This window comes from Anabrus simplex, chromosome 1 (assembly GCF_040414725.1).
Source record: "Anabrus simplex isolate iqAnaSimp1 chromosome 1, ASM4041472v1, whole genome shotgun sequence".
NCBI classification, from domain to species: Eukaryota; Metazoa; Arthropoda; class Insecta; order Orthoptera; family Tettigoniidae; genus Anabrus; species Anabrus simplex.
The window spans coordinates 1,122,492,126-1,122,512,031 of NC_090265.1; the positions used below are offsets into that span (position 1 = coordinate 1,122,492,126).

At 39.4% G+C, this 19,906-nt stretch overlaps 1 protein-coding gene across 1 annotated transcript in view; it reads left to right on the plus strand.

The window, feature by feature from the left end:
- Positions 1-19,906, plus strand: part of LOC136858200 (uncharacterized) — a 490,315-nt gene that overhangs the window by 420,666 nt on the left and 49,743 nt on the right. The window contains exon 13 of the mRNA XM_068225417.1: positions 6,553-6,623. Within this exon, the coding sequence (XP_068081518.1) occupies positions 6,553-6,623 (71 nt within the window). The remainder of the gene's footprint in view (positions 1-6,552; positions 6,624-19,906) is intronic.

Below are 19,906 nucleotides of genomic sequence, written 5' to 3' on the forward strand. Positions count from 1 at the left end.
AAATATCAAAATTTGGTTTCCTTTAATGCTAGTTTTGGACTCCATGTTTATCTGCTCCACTCAAAAACACAAACACAAATTACTTGAAAATAGCCCTTAGGTACCTGGTGGTAAGGCCATTAAATCTTGAGGTTGCGTCGTACTATTATTAGTCGATCAAACCTCAGAACTGACAGCTGGGTTTTTCAGGGACATTCGGAACTAGTGGGACTCATTACCTTATTTACTCAGGCGTGAATACGCGATAGGAACTCATGGGACGTTTTTCCTAACCAATTTATTTTCGGAACTCACGGGAATGGAAGTCGTGGGACGGAACCGTATTCAGCATAGTTACATGTCATAGGCCTATACAGTAATGACATACACCCCAAATGGCAAGTCACACGTACTGTAAAATCATACTACACTTATATTAATAATTTATGTCTTCTAAAGAAAAGGACGCTGTAGAAGGGAAGTTAATTTGGCAAAAAATATATGTTCGTCAACTTACCGACATATCTGAGTTTTGCAAGAGAACATAAAACTTTGTTTGCAGCAGAAACGAGGTCCTCCACGAGCCCTATTATTTTTGTACAAATAGTGGGTTAGCAAACACTGCACAGTAACGCATCGACACCATTCTCGGCAATTGTAATACTATATGAAACCATCAATAAATGAATTTGACCAAAACGTGGAGCCACCCCGTTTTGGCACAGGGCTCTTCAATTGTAGAACTATAATTTTTTAACTAACACAAATTGAACTAGTAAAGTAAATTAATGCCGTGTGGACTCCGAAGAGGCCTGGTGCAGGTCTTTCGAGTTGACGCCGTATTCCCGGTCGGTAATCGAACCCGGGACCGTCTAGACCAAAGGCCTGCACGCTAATCACTTACCCATGGATCCGGACAACTTGTAAAGTAAAGGAACTTGTCCTGTCATTTCCCGGGCGATAGAGTTCCTTTAAATTGCACCTCAACAGTCTCAAGTCGAGGGTTATGAATAATAACTGTTATTATTATTATTATTATTATTATTATTATTATTATTATTATTAATGTTGTTCCTCTTCTTTTTCTTCTTTTACTTCCCACTAACTACTTCTATGGTTTTTGGAGACGCTGCAGTACCGTAATTTTGTCCCGTAGGAGTTCTTTTACATGTCGGTAAATGTACCGACATGAGACTGGCGTATTTTCGCACCTTCAGGTACATCGGAGTGAGCCAGAATCGAACCTGCCAACGTGGAATCAGAAGGCTAGCTCCCTACCGTCTGAGCTACTTAGCTCGGCGCGATATGAAGATTCGATTAAGAATTCCATTGACTGATATTAAGTTGGGGCCGTGTAGGATTCGATTCCCGACCGGGTCGTGTATTTTAACCTTCATTGGCCACTGTAATTCCGATGGCTCGGGGGCTGGTTGTGTGTGCCGTCTTCGTCATTAGAATCATCATAGGCAGGGCCCCATCTTCATAGACGCTCAGGTCGCCTATGCGGCGTTGTCTCTGGCTTCTCACCTAGGCGGCTCCGATTCGAATCCCTGCCAATACACGTCGAATTTTATAATCACGCCCCCGGTGGTTCGTATTCCGCGTAAAATTAGAAGACCAATAGTCATGATCGCGATGTTGAAACTCGCGTAAAACTACGAACAAATTTAGATGTATTTTTCTGTCTCGATTTTTTGTGTCAGAAAATGTACAATAGAAAATTCTAGATTTATGTTTCACTGTCTCAACTCGCTGTTTGTTGAACCTTGATGATAAGCATGAAAGACATGGCTCTGGTTTAATACCATACCGCTCATTAGACTCAATTGGGGCTCTCACTGAGCCAAACTTCCAGTAAGTAATTAAGTAGGCCTAGCCTACATTAGATTGTTAGCATGAAAGAGCATGGAGGAAAGAAGAGAAATTGTTCATAGACTGTTATTGAAATATGTTTAGTTATTGACATCTGTGAAGTTTAAAAAAAGCTGAAATGTCTTCAGGTACTTTTTCAGCATCGAGCTTCACTGCGATTAATCAGTTTGATAGTAATAATTAAACCGGGCGAGTTGGCCGTGCGCGTAGAGGCGCGCGGCTGTGAGCTTGCATCCAGGAAATCGTGGGTTCGAGCCCCACTGTCCGCAGCCCTGAAGATGGTTTTCCGTGGTTTCCCATTTTCACACCAGGCAAATGCTGGGGCTGTACCTTAATTAAGGCCACGGCCGCTTCCTTCCAACTCCTAGGCCATTCTTAACCCATCGTCGCCATAAGACCTATCTGTGTCGGTGCGACGTAAAGCAACTAGCAAAAAAAAGAAAAAAAGTAATAATTAAACTTTAACAAGAGAGAATGTGAAGCTCGACTTGTGTTTATTTTGACTATTTAGGGAATAAATACAAAACGAAATATTAAAAGGGAATAAATATAAAACAAATCAAATATATAGGTATTCATAACCTGTACATAGAATAACATTTTCACCGCGAAAATATGCGGTTTAATTTTTATATTGAAACTTTTTTCTTCCTACTTATTTAACGTCCCACAAACACATAGAAGGTTTTCGGCGACGGAGGGACGGGAAAGGGCGAGGATTGGGAAGGTAGCTGCCGTGATCTTAATTAAAGTACAGCCCCAGCATTTGCCTGGTGAGAGAATCGGAAACCTCGGAAAACCATCTTCAGGGCTGCCGACGGTGTGATTCGAACCCATTATCTCCCGAATGTAATCTCACAGCTGCGAGATCCTAAACTCACGGCCAACTCACTCAGTTCTTAAACTCTTCGGGCCGCAATCTCGCAATCTGTCGGCTTCGACAGAACAATACAGTTACGTCCTGTTGATCGTGCGGTTTGTGGTCAAATGTTTTATTGAAGATGTTTCACTACGCTATTCCGATGAATTTACATAAAAGATACCAATACTTTTTTAAATATTTTATTTGCATAAGTCTATACAGAGTTTCCTCCGCTTGAGAGACCCTATGATATATGGGAGTAGGTAAACAAAACCAAGCAAAACTAGGAAAACTAACTAGAAACAACAACAACAACAACAACAACAAAGAAAAGAGATACAACGGCAACTCGGCAGCCCAGAACAAAACAATGCTGAACTCAAAATTAGAAATTTAGAAAATGGCAACACGGCAACCCAAAAGAAAGGCTAACAACCTGCCTCTCCTATCCTGATTGAATCAGCAAGACTTAAGGTACTTACATTCCATACTCGCTCGTCACGAATCAGAGCAGCGCAGCCCTTGTACTTGAATACTCCACTGTTTCTCGACAAGGCTGCTCCCTCCTTGTCGTGACCTATCACACTATACCAAAACTTGCTGAATCAATTTTATCATTCCTTCAGTCTGCTGAGTTCGTGCCTTCATTCCTCTCAACTTTCAAATTACAGCTTTCAACAACTTAAGATATATTACACACGCTGTACTACCTACCTATTTCTACACCCTCTCTGTTACGTTTAAATTCTGCTTCCTTTAACCTCTTTATACAGCGGTTTCTAACTGCCTCTAAAAACTTACTTATATTCCCTGCTTTTTTTCCAATCTTTCACCATCCAATTTATGATCTTCTGTTCGTTACCCGGCTGTTTCATGGCTTTCAGTTATTCCTCATTCATGTATTTCTCTCTCTCCAATCCAGTTCCCTTGCACACTATTAACAAGTGAAAATCTTCTCTTGTTTTTCCGCACAATATACATATCGAATTGTCTTTAATTCTTGTCCATCCCTTATTCACATATATACCGGTCATCCACCAAATTAGTCCTCTTCTCTCTAACCTATTCACATTTCCTACTCTTATATTAACTACTTGAATAATTCTATTAAACAAGGGTGGGGTCGCTCTTATCCTGCAGTCAGCCTCAAACTCCTGTGCTTGAACATCTTTAATCCCTTTTATAGTATTCCTCCAACACACTTCATTCCTCGATTCCCACTCCTTCTCCCAGTAGTTTCCTAAACCCAACCTCTCAATAATACTTTTAACCTTATCAATCCAGGAATCCCCATACGTACTGTTAATTTGGTACTGGTAAGCCGTCTGCAAAAGTAGGCCACTCCCATCCATTTTCAATCTTCCCCAATAACTCAACACTCTCTTCATGATATCGACCTCTATGTACTCATTACACATAACTCTAGTTGCTACATTAGCCGTACAATTGGGAAGGCCCATCACAATTTTACTAAATCTACTGTCTATCTGATTTAGTGTAGTACGATCCTTTTCAACTCCCCATACTTCTACTCCATATAACACTCTAATGATTTAAACACCATTTTTTGGATATTATAATCGATACACGGGAATTTATTTGCCACTATTCTTATACTTGAAAGTGCTGCTAACCCCCTTAGTTTTGGTTGTTCATTGTGACCGGACCATTTACTATTCCTGCTTACACAAACGCCCAAATACTCTAGTTTATCATTCTCCTCTATATCCTCTCCATTTATCACTCATTTCTTCTTTGTCTTCCTTTTCCTATTTTTCCTGCATACCATCACCTTTGTCTTAATACTATTTACTCTCAACGACCATTTACTAGCATGCGCCGAAACCTTATTTATATTTTTTGTAAACCCCCTCCCGTCAGCATCATCGATAAGACACCATCTGAAAATATTAAACCTGGGATTTCTAGTTCTCCTAATACAGGACAAGCCCCATCCTCCTTTCCATGTCCGTCTAATATGTCATTTATGAATATCAAAAATAGAATTGGAGAAAATTTACAACCCTGTTTTAAACCTATATTTGATTCAATTAAACCATTTACGACCCCTTCCTCTATTCTAATGCTACAATACACTTCCTCATATATGGCCTCAATCGCGCGTCTCATTTTTTTTAAATTCCCACCCTACCCTATCTCTCAAGCAGCGCCTTCCTACTCACTGTGTCAAAAGCCTTTTCAAAATCCACCGCTGCTATATACACATTCCTTCCTTCCTTCCTTCCTTCCTTCCTTCCTTCCTTCCTTCCTCACATATTTAACCTATTTTCCAACATAGCTATTTATTCCCCTCTCCGTCCTCCTCCCTCCCTCCCTTATACTTGTTTTCTTCTGTTATATAAGTCATTTTACTTCTTGTTACAATCGCTCCTTCTCTTTCGGGTCCGATATCCTCCTTTCTGACCATTTTAGCACTCTCTTCACCAGCCTTCTCGTCCTGCCCTTTATTATTGTTACCCCACAAGTCTATTAGACTTAGGCTTCTTCCCTATCCCAGTATTTTTCGCCGTCTTCTTCCTTCTCCATCCACTGTTCCGCTTGCGTGCGTCGGCACCAAACCCTCCTCACTCGGTTTTCTTCCCCTTACCCCTTATTCTTCTGTGCTTCGTCAACTGCACTTGTCTCGACATTCCTTTCACATTCACCTGCCGATTGTTCGCCAACCTGCTGATGCTTGTCGTCCATTTCCTGTAGCTTGTTCACCGCTCACATACGTGACCATCTACCGTTTCCAGCTACCAACTGCTGTCCTCTAATATATGCTCTCAGGCCTTGCTGTATAGCTGTCCATAAATGTTTCCTTAAAATTCTAAATTCTTTACTTACTTCACTACCAATATCGTTCTTCAACCACACTTCTTCCCCGTTTAAGTTTCCTGCATGCTTTAGCAAAATATCCGCCATCAGGGGGTGGATAATAGCGACACTTTAATGGGGCTATTGCCCTTCCATTTCCCTATTCTATACACATCGTCAATGTCTACCTCACTAAAGTTAATCTTCATTTTATTTTGCACTACATCCACCACCTTATACACTAGATCCACTTTCGTTCCTCTTGAACCTTCTTGTACTCCATAAATAAGGATGTTCTTCCTTCTTCTTTCCTGATCACCATTAGCTCCATCCCTCTTCACCTTTACCAACTCCTCTTTCAGGTTTTTGATCTTCTTCCTCAGTATTTCTCTCTCTTCTTTATTGCTCTCCACCTTCACCTTTAGTTCTTTCATCTCCTCTTTGATACACTGCGTTATATCCTTAGCCTGGTTCATTATCAACTCCCTTACTTGCTCCGTCTGACATACCTCCTTCACCACCTTCTTTAGTGCCTCAATTTCTTCCCATCCAAGAGTGCCCACAGGCCTTGACCTGGATTCGTCTCCACTCCCCCTATCGTTAGCAACACTGCCACCACCACTGCCAAAAGTAGCGCTTCCAATACCCCCTCCTTCATATCCTTCGTCTTCTTATTCTTTACCTCTATACTCCTCCATATATTCTGCCAACTTCCTATCACAGCCCTATGTTGTAATGTGTTCCCCATTCCTCAGCACTCACTCAGCACATCCGTTCTCTCTGCCTGCTCAATCAAGACTGAGATATCAATACGCGCAGGTGCTATAAAATGAAGGTGATAACACGAACACGATAAAATTTTGCCGACAGACAGCTTTAATTAACTGAAGTTCTTGATATTTTTATACTTGATTGGTCACTGGAACCATGAGCTAAATATCTGTTTTGCACCATATATCCTCACTTTTTATCAAGCTATTCTTGTCGATCCTCACAGGCTAGTAACGTGAACTTTGTTTCAGAAGGAACATGAGCAGCGTCGGAGAAGGAAGAGCAAGGCTCAATTTTTCGAGATGATTCAGGAGATCCGGCGGTATGTACCATCCAAGGCGGAGTATAAGACTAAGTAGGATATAACATGATGCTTATAGTTATTGTGCAAGTAATATTAAGGGCATGAATGCATGGCATGACCTTACCGTTTGATTTCTGAAAATCCGGAATCTTACCTGATAGCTATAGTTCTAGATGCATGAGCCTGTTTTGAAGTCATATTTACCATTATTGTCTTACTAGAGTTACAAATAACTTGCATGTTTCAGTCACCGTTGGTCGTAAAGTCCATTGCATCAGATAAATGACGTTAAATAAGTAACAATAAATTCACCGAGAAAAAATATAAAACAGAAGTGAAATATTCTGAATGTTAGTCAGAAAGAGCTATTCAAACACAGTAATGAGCAGAAAATTATTGGGTGGATGATTAAAGAACGGAACAGGGTAGGGAATCTGAATTGGTATTTAAGTGCTGTAAAAAATTGTGTTACAAAATTAAAAGAATTGGTCATGTATGTGGGCTAATAAGAAATAATAAGAAATTATGTGTTGAGACAATTGGACTCGTTATTGGGTACCTAGGTAGTAAGTTAAAAGTAAAGAGGAATGAAGGCATGGGACTCAGCAGATTAAAGGAATGAAAAGGGTGAATCAGCAAGATCTTAGTAAGATGAGGTAGGTCGCGACATGGAATAAGCAGCCTTGTCGAGAAGCAATGAAATATGACTCAAGGTCAAGGTTGCTGTGCTCTACCTCGTGGTGAGCGAGTGTAGAATGGAAGTAGATTTAGGGCCGTTTTCCCCAAATGAGTTTAAGCTAAGTTTATTTTAATCTGGTTTAAGTCTGAGTTTAAACTAACATTCATTTTCCCCATATTGGTTTAAACTTTGTATCAAGTTTAAACCTGGCTCAGAGTTAAACCTTCTATATTGTTGGTTTAAACTGCTGTTTATATTCAACCTTCTGGACATTTTATTAACGTATCTGTGATTTTCCTAATAGAAGGGTTAGTTTTGACTACCAGTACTGCAGCACTTTAATGAAAAACGTACTAAAATTATAACCTAGTATTAGCATTAGAAAAATGGGAGAATTTATTGAAGGCTTTGGTTAAATAGGAAATAATTTTGATGTGCAAGAGAGGTTAAGAAGCCGCGTTCCAACAAAAGTTTACAATCTTGGAAAATCGGATGTAACGGAGTTCTTTGATGGATTTATCTATATATATAAAATAACTTGTCCTGACTGACTGACTGACTGACTGACTGACTGACTGACTGACTGACTGACTGACTGATTCATCATCGCCGAGCCAAAACCACTGGACATAAAGAGATGAAATTTTGGGTATATATTCATATTAAGACGTAGGTGCTCGCTAAGAGAGGATTTTTGGATATTCCTTCGCTAAGGGGGTGAAAACGGGGGTGAAATTTTAAAATGAGTTGCTCTATATCTCAAAACTTTAAAAGTTTACAGATGTAAAAATTGGTATTTAGAATCTTCTTTAAAAATAAGGAAACACGTATTTTTTTTGTTTTCAGAAAATCCCAATAGGAGGGGTGAAAATGGGGAAAAATGGGTTGAATGCCTTTAATCAGGATACCGGTACCTATATCTCAGAAACTGAAGATATTACAGACCTGAAAATTGGTACTTTTGATCTCTTTTAAAAATAAAGAAACACGTATTTTTTTGTTTTTGGAAAATCCAATTAATGGGAGGGTGAAAAGGGGTTGAATTTTTAAAATGAGTGAATCTATATCTCCAAACTTTTAAAGTTTGCAGATGTAAAAATTGGTATTTAGAACCTTCATTAAAAATAAAGGAACACGTATTTTTTTTGTTTTCGGAAAATCGCAATAGGAGGAGTGAAAAGGGGCTAAAAAGTGGTTGAATGCCTTCAATGAGGCTACTTATATATCAGAAACTGAATATATTACAGACCTGAAAATTGGTGTTTGAGATCTCCGTTAAAAATAAAGAAACACGTATTTTTTTGTTTCTGGAAAATCCAATTTGGGGGGGTGAAAAGGGAGTAATATTTTAAAATGAGTGTATCTATCTCAAAATTTTTAAAGGTTATATATGTGAAAATTGGTATTTAGAATCTCCTTTAAAAATAAATAAACACACGTATTTTTTCGTTTTTGGAAAATCCAAATATTGGGGGGTAAAAAGGGGGGAGTGTAAATTTTTTTAAATACATCTTAAAACTTTAAAATTTACAGAAGTAAAAATTGGTAGTTAGAATCTCCTCTAAAAATAAAGGAAAACGTATTTTTTGTTTCCTGTAAATCCCAATAGGAGGGGTGTAAAAGGGTGAAAAATGGGTTGAATGCCTTTAATGAGGATACATATATCTCAGAAACGAAAGATATTACAGAACTGAAAATTTGTATATGGGATCTCCTTTAAAAATAAAGAAACACATATTTTTTAGTTTTGGAAAATCCAATTAATGGCGGTTAAACAGGAGTGACAAATTGGGTGAATTTTTGAAAGACTATATCTACAGAATATCTTGGAAACGTGAAATGTTACAGACGTAAAAAGTGGGTGTTTGTAATCTCCTGTAAATCTAAAGAAATATAGGTGATTTGTGTTTGGAAACTCCACTTAAGGGGAACTCAAAAAAGGGGTGAAATTTTAAAATGAGAATTTTTACAGTTTATCTCAAAAAACTTAACATGTTACAGAAGTGAAAAATGGTATTTTTTATCTCTATTAAACATAAAGAAACGTGTATTTTTAGCTTTCGGAAATACCACTTGGGTGGAGGGGGGGGGGGGTAAAAGTGACTGAAAATTGTGTTGAATTATTTTAATTAGGCTATTGATATCTCAAAAATGAAGATGTTACAGACGTGAAATTTGATATTTGCAATCTGCTTTAAAAATAAAGAAACACGTATTCTCGGAAAATCCAATGAAGGGGGGGGGGTGAAAGAATTGAAAAAATAATTTAATTAATTGAATGAGAATACATACATCTAATAAAAACTAAAGTTGTTACAGACGTGAAAATTCGTATTTGGATCTCCTTTAAAAACAAAGAAAAACGCGTTTTGCGGGGAAACCATCTTGGAGGGCGGGAGTGTAAAGGAGTTGAATTCCTTTCATGAGGACACATAAATCAAAAACTGAAGAAGTTCGAGTCGTGATAATTGGTATTTAGAAGATCCTTTACTATTAAAGAAACAAGTATTTTTTGCGGGAAAATTCACTTAGGGGGGGGGGGGAGTAGTGTGAAATGAAGTGAAAAAAGTAAATAATTTTTATGGGGATACTTATATCTCAAAACTGAAGGTAATAGACGTGAACATTGGTGTTTGAAATCTTCTTTAAACATAAGAAACAAGCCTTCTTTTAATTTTTTTTTGGGGGGGGGGGTGCCGTTACTTAAACTTAACGGCGGTGGGGTGTAGAAGGAGGTGAGACCAATTGATTTTACTGTTCTTAATGTACTTATAAGGATCCTCGGCAGCGCGCCGGCCTCTCACAGCTGGGTTCCGTGGTTCAAATCCCGTTCACTCCATGTGATATTCGTGCTGGACAAAACGGAGGCGGGACAGGTTTTTCTCCGGATACTCCGCTTTTCCTGTCATCATCCATTCCAGCAACACATAATAATAATAATAATAATAATAATAATAATAATAATAATAATAATAATAATAATAATAATAATAATAATAATGATGATGTTCCGGACCGTCTTCAAATTTGCGGACCGCGCTGGAAACGGCTCCTGGACGGGTAATGACTAAGAATGCAGTCCGGCCGCGGGTTCAGTGCCTTCTAGGCACCCAATATGACACCACGCCGGATCTCCTGAAGGATTTTATCCATATTAAAAGTGATTATAGGAAAAGATGGCAAAGATTTACGGACCCAACTGACCGGGAGGAATACCTGAGCCTAGCCCGGGAAGTACGAAATCGATTGCTGGAAAAGAAGATTGAAAAATGGGAGGAAACATGCCGTAATGTAATAGAAAACGAGTCAGATCGGGAATTTTGGTGGGTTCTCGCAGAAAACGAGTCAGACCGCGAATTTCGGCGGATTATATATCTAAAACAATAAGCATTCAATTATAAATTTCAGTATAATACCGTAGCGAAGCACGGGTATCTTGCTAGTAATTCATAAGCGAACAGCAAGGATTGTCTAGTATCGAAGAAGGATTCATTTAAAACGTCAACTGCACGAAATAATGCTATTTCGCTAGAAGCAATGATTCTGGTAGCTTTAAGATATGATGCAGCAAGCATCTTTTTCATTAACAACGGGGACCACAGACCTTAAATTGCAGTCTCCTTATAATATTATATACTGTAAAATACTGTTGGTGGTATGAATACTGTAATGTGAAGCATAAAAATATTCCTACATAAGTCGTATAATATGTATGCTCTTCATGCGGTACCTGGTGGCTGTGGTCGCTAAAGCGTGAAGTCGGCATCGTCCGGATCCGTGACAAGACGGTTCGAATCTAATTTGTCTAAAATATTTTTACCATCAGAATGTTGACCGACACGGTAGGAGAGACGGTGGTATACAATTTCTAATCGCTAGATTATATATTTATAGGATCAGAAAAACAATAAAGTATTTCATGCTTGCTAGTAAACTTGTAATAGAATAGATTATAGTTAAGAATGTTTCATCGTATCTATTGCCAGCATACCAGCAATAGAAATATTAATGCTATAGGGGGAAGAGTATAATCGCTAGATTATATATTTATAGGATCAGAAAAACAATAAAGTATTTCATGCTTGCTAGTAAACTTGTAATAGAATAGATTATAGTTAAGAATGTTTCATCGTATCTATTGCCAGCATACCAGCAATAGAAATATTAATGCTATAGGGGGAAGAGTATTATGCATACAGTACGACATATCGCGAACTTGGTTATGTTATAAACGAATATGGAATCAAGTAATACATCTCAAAATAATACATCCTCAGTGGTCTGTCTGCTGGATCCAAGGTTTGTGAGATTGATCCCGGCCGAGGGCGATGGATTTTGATAGGAGATAGATCCCGAGCATGCTTGGAATTTGTTTACTTGAAATTCACATAAATGTTGATTTTCTGAGGAAAGGAATACCGTAGGCCTATGGCTGAAAGACCAGGATTTTAATATTTCAACGTTCCCGTGTGTTCCGTAAGACAATACAGACATCAAAAGACACGTATTAGGCCCACGGTACTTGTTCATGGTAAAGCATGACAGAGAAAAATAAGAAATAAAAGTGCGTTCCAATAAATTGTAGACAGCAAGAGGTGGAATTATATGACACAACACTTCGCACAAATGTAAACAATTTATTTATCAGTAAAGCTAATATCCCGCCGAATTTGTTCTTTATTCACTACGTACGATAGCATTAATTCGCCACAAACAGCTGATATTATTACAAAAATGTCGGTCATGAATTACTTGGCTCTGATTGGCCAATTCCAATCGACCATGCCTTCGACTATTCCTTCAGTGCAGCCAACGTTAGCGCCAACGACAACTCGCCCGTTTAAACTAAACGAGTGTCAGAAATTGGTGGAGAAAATGGACGCAACTTTAAACTAGGTACTAAAGTTAAACGGGTTTAATTTATACCAGGTTTAACTCGATTTGGAGAAAATGGCCCTAAGACTTGCTGATTGAACCAGGATTGGAGGTACAGGTTATTATTCTTTGTTTTGTTGTTTCCTTGTGTATAACTTCACAAAGGTTGTACATCTTGTTTATTAGGTTTTATTCGCAACTATTCAATATTTTATGTTTTATTTCAATGTTTTATGTTTTATAGTTTGTCTTTATTTGGTTTTGAGTTCTTGCTATTTTCTCCGTGGGAATTAAGTTGGAAAACTCTAAATCTGAAGAAAATAAAGATAATTTTTTTTGCTAGTTGTTTTACGTCGCACCGACACAGATAGGTCTTATGACGACGATGGGACAGGAAAGGGCTAGGAGTGGGAAGGAAGCGGCCGTGGCCTTAATTAAGTTACCGTAAAAAATGTGAAATATTCCCTCTAATATTCTGAAAAATATAATATAAATTCTGCCATGTTTATTCTTCATTTTTAAATATGAACATAATTCTCATCATAATTCAGTAATGAATTATGATTATCGAAAGAGTGGCCGGAGTTACCCCGTGTTTTGGGGAAACTTCGGCCGCCATAAAAATAACTCAAGAAACGAAGTTTTCTTCGTTGTAGTGTTATTTCGGCCAACGTGAATGATTTTTTTAAACCTGCAAAACGCCCCGTATCAACAATCACAAACAAATTAAAACGATTTATGCTGAAAAAGATGTATAGTGATCAAATTCACTTTTTCCCAAAAGAAGAAACTATTTTATTTAGCCTAAGCGTACAAGCATTGTATGATATTACAAATTACATGTTGCATTGCGTAAATATTTGTAATGGTACGAAATATAATAAATAAAAGGTACGGAAATCATAAAGCCCAATTGTATGGAGAGAAAAGGCGGTCGGAAAAGAAGCAATCTTGTAGACTGTTCTCATAATACACCGTCTTCTAAATTAGAAAATATCTGGGCCGGTGTCAAGTTCTTAAATGTGTATCGTCCATGTCCACTGATATCCGTCTATTTATCATTGAAAATGAAACTGTCTTTCTCCTCCCTGTCGAGATAAACTTCCTCGTTTATTGTTATTGTGCCTTTATTAGTCTCTTCTAAAGCGTTCTTGAAGTAAACAGGATTGTAATTACAATATCCGCGGTCGCATAATGTTTTCCTGTATGCTCTTGGCATGGCCGAAGTTACCCCGGAAGAGGACAACTTTTATCACAAAACTACTCCCTGAAAAACCTATTTGATTAAAATGCATCAAATTGTGTTGATCAGTTACCAGACAAACTTACATTTTGACCCCATAAACCACTGGAATGGAGAATCGAATGCTGGGGCTAGAGAACAGTTTGTTTTCTGCTGTTACCAGACAAGACAATAGTCGGGGCTGCGAAAAAAAATCGACTGACTCAACAATGAGCCCGCCAATGTTATTTGGACTACCGAGTGTTGATAGAGCATTCTATTGTATGTGCATTTTAGTTGTTGCAATTGGTTCATCTTTTCCAGTATAGAAGGCAGGAGAAAATAAGTGTTGCTATTCGTCAGTGGCCGAAGTTTCCCTGTATGGCCGAAGTTACCCCACTTTACGGTACAGCCTGGTGTGAAAATGGGAAACCACGGAAAACCATTTTCAGGGCTGCCGACAGTGGGGTTCGAACCTACTATCTCCCGAATACTGGATACTGGCCGCACTTAAGCGACTGCAGCTATCGAGCTCGGTAATAAATATACTGATACTGATACTAATACTGATACAGATACCAATACTGATACTGATACATAACCCCGACCATTGGCAAACCCTGGGCCAATGGTACGAGTAATTGAATAATTAACAAAGTATGGCTAGCCTTGTACCAATAGTAAAAGTAATTAACAAATTACGGTTATGTTGTATTAAATCGTTCGTGTCGTCATTTCTAGTATCGATTAAGAAAACTAAAGCAAAGAACTTCATAAGACATAGACACCCTACATCTTATAAACAGAAGACATAACAAAGCGCAGTGACGTACTAAATAAAGTCGTGTGTGATGTACATATACAGGGTTATTCACCTAACATGTTACACGCAAATAACTTCTAAACCATTAAAGATATCAGCATTTTGTTTTCATATTCGTAAATGGTACGCAGGGTCTTGTAAAATAACGTGCTACTTAGTCTCATGGGGTGATTAACAACCGAGATATTGATACTAACTCCATATTTTTAAATGGAACTGCACAAATTTATACAGCTTATTTCAAAGTTCATATGCGTACAAGTTCAAATATGTAAGTATTTTCAAAATCGGACAATTACTTTTTGAGATGTAAATAAGAACAGCATGCGCGGTTTTGCATGCTGCATCAGACGGCGTGAAGTCGGGCAAGGACATATTGAGGCGCAAGCTGCTTCCTGCCCTTGATTCCAGCCACAGAACGGATACCAGGCATGTACTGTAAACATAATGTGATGTACCGTAACATGCCCTGGGTGTGCAACGTTATTGTATGACTGGCGAACACACAACGGGGAAGGGAGATCAAAGTTTTATTGTTTTGTTTTGACTGCGCTCAGTTTAGCTTTTTTTCTGACGGATGGGAATGGGAAGGATTTGGAAAGAAAGTCGGCCGTGGCCCATCACAAAGGTACCTATCCGGTATTTGCTTGGTGTTGAACATGGGACACCATGAAAATCAATGTCAGGTTGCGCGAGGCAGGACCCCAACCCACGCTCTCCCGAATACACGCTACTACAGTCGCGCTGGAGCTCTGCGGAGATTAATGCGTGCAAAATAAAACATAAGAAATAGTGTTGCTGCCATCTCACTACGATCAGCTCTGAACATTTGCTTTTCTAGAAAGAGCTCTTCCGGTGTTTTATGTTATGTTTATTTCTCAACTCATAGAGTAGTATGAACTGTACACTAAAATCGGTGCCAATTATAGCTTTCGTTATGTTCCTTTCAAGGCAAAGTACTTTATTCGTTTTAATCACATCAACCCTTTCTGTCCTGCCATGTGTTCGCCTGTCATACACACTTTGCAAACCCATCACATGTGTACGAGGTGCTTACACGCCTGGTACCCATTCTGTGGTTGAACTCGCTCCCAAGAAACTTCTTGCCCGACTTCACGCCGTCCGATGCGGCATGCAAAACAGCGCATACTGTTCTTACTTATATCTCAAAAAGTAATTGTCCGATTTTGAAAATACTTACATATTTGAACTTGTACGCAGTTGAACTTTGAAATCAGCTGTATAAATTTGTGCCGTTCCATTTAAAAATATGGAGTTAGTATCAATATCTCGGTTGTTAATCACTCCATGAGACTAAGTAGCACGTTATTTTACGAGCCTCTGCGTACCATTTACGAATATGAAAACAGAATGCTGATATATTTAATTTTTTAGACCGTATTTGCGTGTAACATGTTAGGTGAATAACCCTGTGTATGAAATTCCAGGGATATTCTTTATTCACGTAACCTTTAATTGCTATTAGCTATATACCTTTGGATGATGACTTCCGACTCACATCTGGTTATTAAGCCAAATATCTAGTTCACTTCAGCTGTAAATGCAACTTTAGGACACGGCCTTATACCAATAAACTTCCCAAATGAATGCGTAGAGTACTTTCATTTAAAATGAAACTTTACATCCACTTTTAAATCAAGTCCAAACAAAATAAACATAAATTATATATTCACGAATGAAGCGCATTAACGGCGCTAACGTACCCGGCAGGTGAGACACTAAAGTTTTTGCTTACACCACTCGATTCCTTCCACCATCCATACTTGAACGTGTAGTCTCAATATATAAACCTAACCTAACCTATTTTAACGTGTCTCCATAACGTGATCTATCGCAACATCCACGGCAGATTGTTAACACAAAATACAGAGAACACCACGTTAAATTAACGAAATATTCTACGATGCGTCTGTGCAAGAGCTACTACAATATATCAGAGCGTAATATCAAAATCAAAATGGTGGACGTCATAGGAGGATCAGCTGTCCACTGTTCAAGGTTAGGACGTCATCTAAATAACTTCATTTCAACGCGAAAACTCCGCATATTAGATCACGTTCCTCCAAAAACTCCAAGATTAATATCAAAAACATGCACTTTGTAGAAAATAATTTAAGTAATGCAAAATTAAAAAGGTTTCTACAGAATGCATTACTTCAGTAAGTCATTACCTTAGCGTCGTTTGAAATATGAATAACAACACTGATATATGAAACAAGTAAATAAATAAATAAATACCACATGAAATAGATACATTTTATCTAACAAATAACTTTGCCTAAATGAGCAGTTACAAAAATATTAACAGAGAATAGCTAGAAAATTCAAAGTAAATTAACGTGAATATATAGGTACATCTTTATTAATCAACTATTTAGATAATAAAATCATAAATTGGATAATGTTTCCCTAATTATGTAACATTTTTAATTTCATCACAATAAGATGAAAAATATTCATAGCTAGAGCAACTTTCTGTCCCTCGATAGCTGTGGACGTTTTCTGGTCAAATTTAGAGCAAGAGCAACATTCTTACAAACCTGTGCTATGAAAGATATACATGATGAGATAGTCATTACATTAGTTTTTTATACTGACTGATAGTCTCTTGGATATGTGTCAGAAATTGCAGCACCCCATGTCAGAATCTTTGGCAAAAGCTGTACATGAGTTGAAACTGAAAATTCCAATTGTTCTAAAGCAAATTTTATTTTCCAACCACGTCACTATCAAGAAACTATCCTTTTTAAGGATTCACGAGCGTAAAAATCCTGTCTCATGTGAAATTGTAATTTGAAAGATGACTGACCAGATTCTCCAGCTTACTCAACCTGTTACATTAAAGATCTCCTTTCTCTTCGTACTGCAATATCCACTTAAACTTCTCAGTAGGCACGCACAGATTCTTATAAAACACTTTAACATCCAACGAACTCGACACTTTAAAACACGCATTCATTGAAGGCACATCATCATATCTACCACTATCTATTTTAATAAAAATAACACTGTCATCATATCTACCACTATTATCTATTTTAATAAAAATAGCACTGTCATCCTTCATTACAACAGTAAATGGAGCCACCTGTTTGTTCCCAAGCGTCCCCCTGATGCCATCAAAGTAAGACATTAAGTCTTTTTCACACCATTTGGCCAAGTTTTCCTCGCCCAGTACTTGTTGTAACCGTTTTTCAGGATTTTTTCTATGTTTTGGGAGTTTAGTCATGTAGTAGGAAAGTTGATTTGGGAAAATCGTAGGAATTTCATCATTTATAAGTTAGGAAATTTTCAGGTGGACACGAATAAGCTCACCACCTTCCGTTGGAAAGAGATCTTCCTGAGCCGCAAATATGGTTTCAAAATGTTTAACCTCGCTACGGTTTGGACTTTGACTTACAGGTTCTCACGGTGTATATTATTTATCCACTTCACCCTTTAAATGTTATCTTTAGGGAATGTAAATATTCTGCGGTAGTGTAATTTGATCTACAACCCGGTACGCAGCACTAACGACCCATTTTTTAAATGTTACATTGTTAAAATGTATAGACTATTATGCACAATAGTATATTCATTACAGATACTTTAACACACACGTCTAACTCTAAACAATATTAATAACTTGTTAAATTTAGTTTATATACTTTATACTTCAATAACGCGGTTGAAATAGTGCTTCTTATCCTCTATCTACAGTGTAAACATAACCATGTGCGAACCGCACGTCCCTTATGGCCCCCTAAGAATTTCATACCGGGCGAGTTGGCCGTGCGCGTAGAGGCGCGCGGCTGTTAGCTTGCATCCGGGAGATAGTAGGTTCGAATCCCACTATCGGCAGCCCTGAAAATGGTTTTCCGTGGTTTCCCATTTTCACACCAGACAAATGCTGGGGCTGTACCTTAATTAAGGCCACGGCCGCTTCCTTCCAACTCCTAGGCCTTTCCTATCCCATCGTCGCCATAAGACCTATCTGTGTCGGTGCGACGTAAAGCCCGTAGCAAAAAAAAAAAAGAAAAAAATTCATATCTCTACCACTATGCAATAATTATCTCGTTAAAGACTGAGTATAATATATACACTGACTGACAGAGCAAATGCAACACCAAGAAGGAGTGGTCAGAACTTTATGCCAATTGCAGGGTAGACTGACGTCACTGAGGTATGCTCATGATGTGAAATGCGCCGCTGTGCTGCGCACGTAGCGAACGATAAATGGGACACGGCGTTGGCGAATGGCCCACTTCGTACCGTGATTTCTCAGCCGACAGTCATTGTAGAACGTGTTGTCGTGTGCCACAGGACACGTGTATAGCTAAGAATGCCAGGCCGCCGTCAACGGAGGCATTTCCAGCAGACAGACGACTTTACGAGGGGTATGGTGATCGGGCTGAGAAGGGCAGGTTGGTCGCTTCGTCAAATCGCAGCCGATACCCATAGGGATGTGTCCAGGGTGCAGCGCCTGTGGCGAAGATGGTTGGCGCAGGGACATGTGGCACGTGCGAGGGGTCCAGGCGCAGCCCGAGTGACGTCAGCACACGAGGATCGGCGCATCCGCCGCCAAGCGGTGGCAGCCCCGCACGCCACGTCAACCGCCATTCTTCAGCATGTGCAAGACACCCTGGCTGTTCCAATATCGACCAGAACAATTTCCCGTCGATTGGTTGAAGGAGGCCTGCACTCCCGGCGTCCGCTCAGAAGACTACCATTGACTCCACAGTATAGACGTGCACGCCTGGCATGGTGCCGGGCTAGAGCGACTTGGATGAGGGAATGGCGGAACGTCGTGTTCTCCGATGAGTCACGCTTCTGTTCTGTCAGTGATAGTCACCGCAGACGAGTGTGGCGTCGGCGTGGAGAAAGGTCAAATCCGGCAGTAACTGTGGAGCGCCCTACCGCTAGACAACGCGGCATCATGGTTTGGGGCGCTATTGCGTATGATTCCACGTCACCTCTAGTGCGTATTCAAGGCACGTTAAATGCCCACCGCTACGTGCAGCATGTGCTGCGGCCAGTGGCACTCCCGTACCTTCAGGGGCTGCCCAATGCTCTGTTTCAGCAGGATAATGCCCGCCCACACACTGCTCGCATCTCCCAACAGGCTCTACGAGGTGTACAGATGCTTCCGTGGCCAGCGTACTCTCCGGATCTCTCACCAATCGAACACGTGTGGGATCTCATTGGACGCCGTTTGCAAACTCTGACCCAGCCTCGTACGGACGACCAACTGTGGCAAATGGTTGACAGAGAATGGAGAACCATCCCTCAGGACACCATCCGCACTCTTATTGACTCTGTACCTCGACGTGTTTCTGCGTGCATCGCCGCTCGCGGTGGTCCTACATCCTACTGAGTCGATGCCGTGCGCATTGTGTAACCTGCATATCGATTTGAAATAAACATCAATTATTCGTCCGTGCCGTCTCTGTTTTTTCCCCGACTTTCATCCCTTTCGAACCACTCCTTCTTGGTGTTGCATTTGCTCTGTCAGTCAGTGTACTTCAATAAAGCGGTTGAAATAGTACTTCTTATCATCTATACACAATGTAAACATATCCATGTTCGAACTACACATCCATTACGACCACCACCACCACCATCAATTTTCCCGCCAATCGATAGTACCATTCAAGCCTGACAAGAACAACTACAATTTCATCATACCATAACCCAGAAAAACA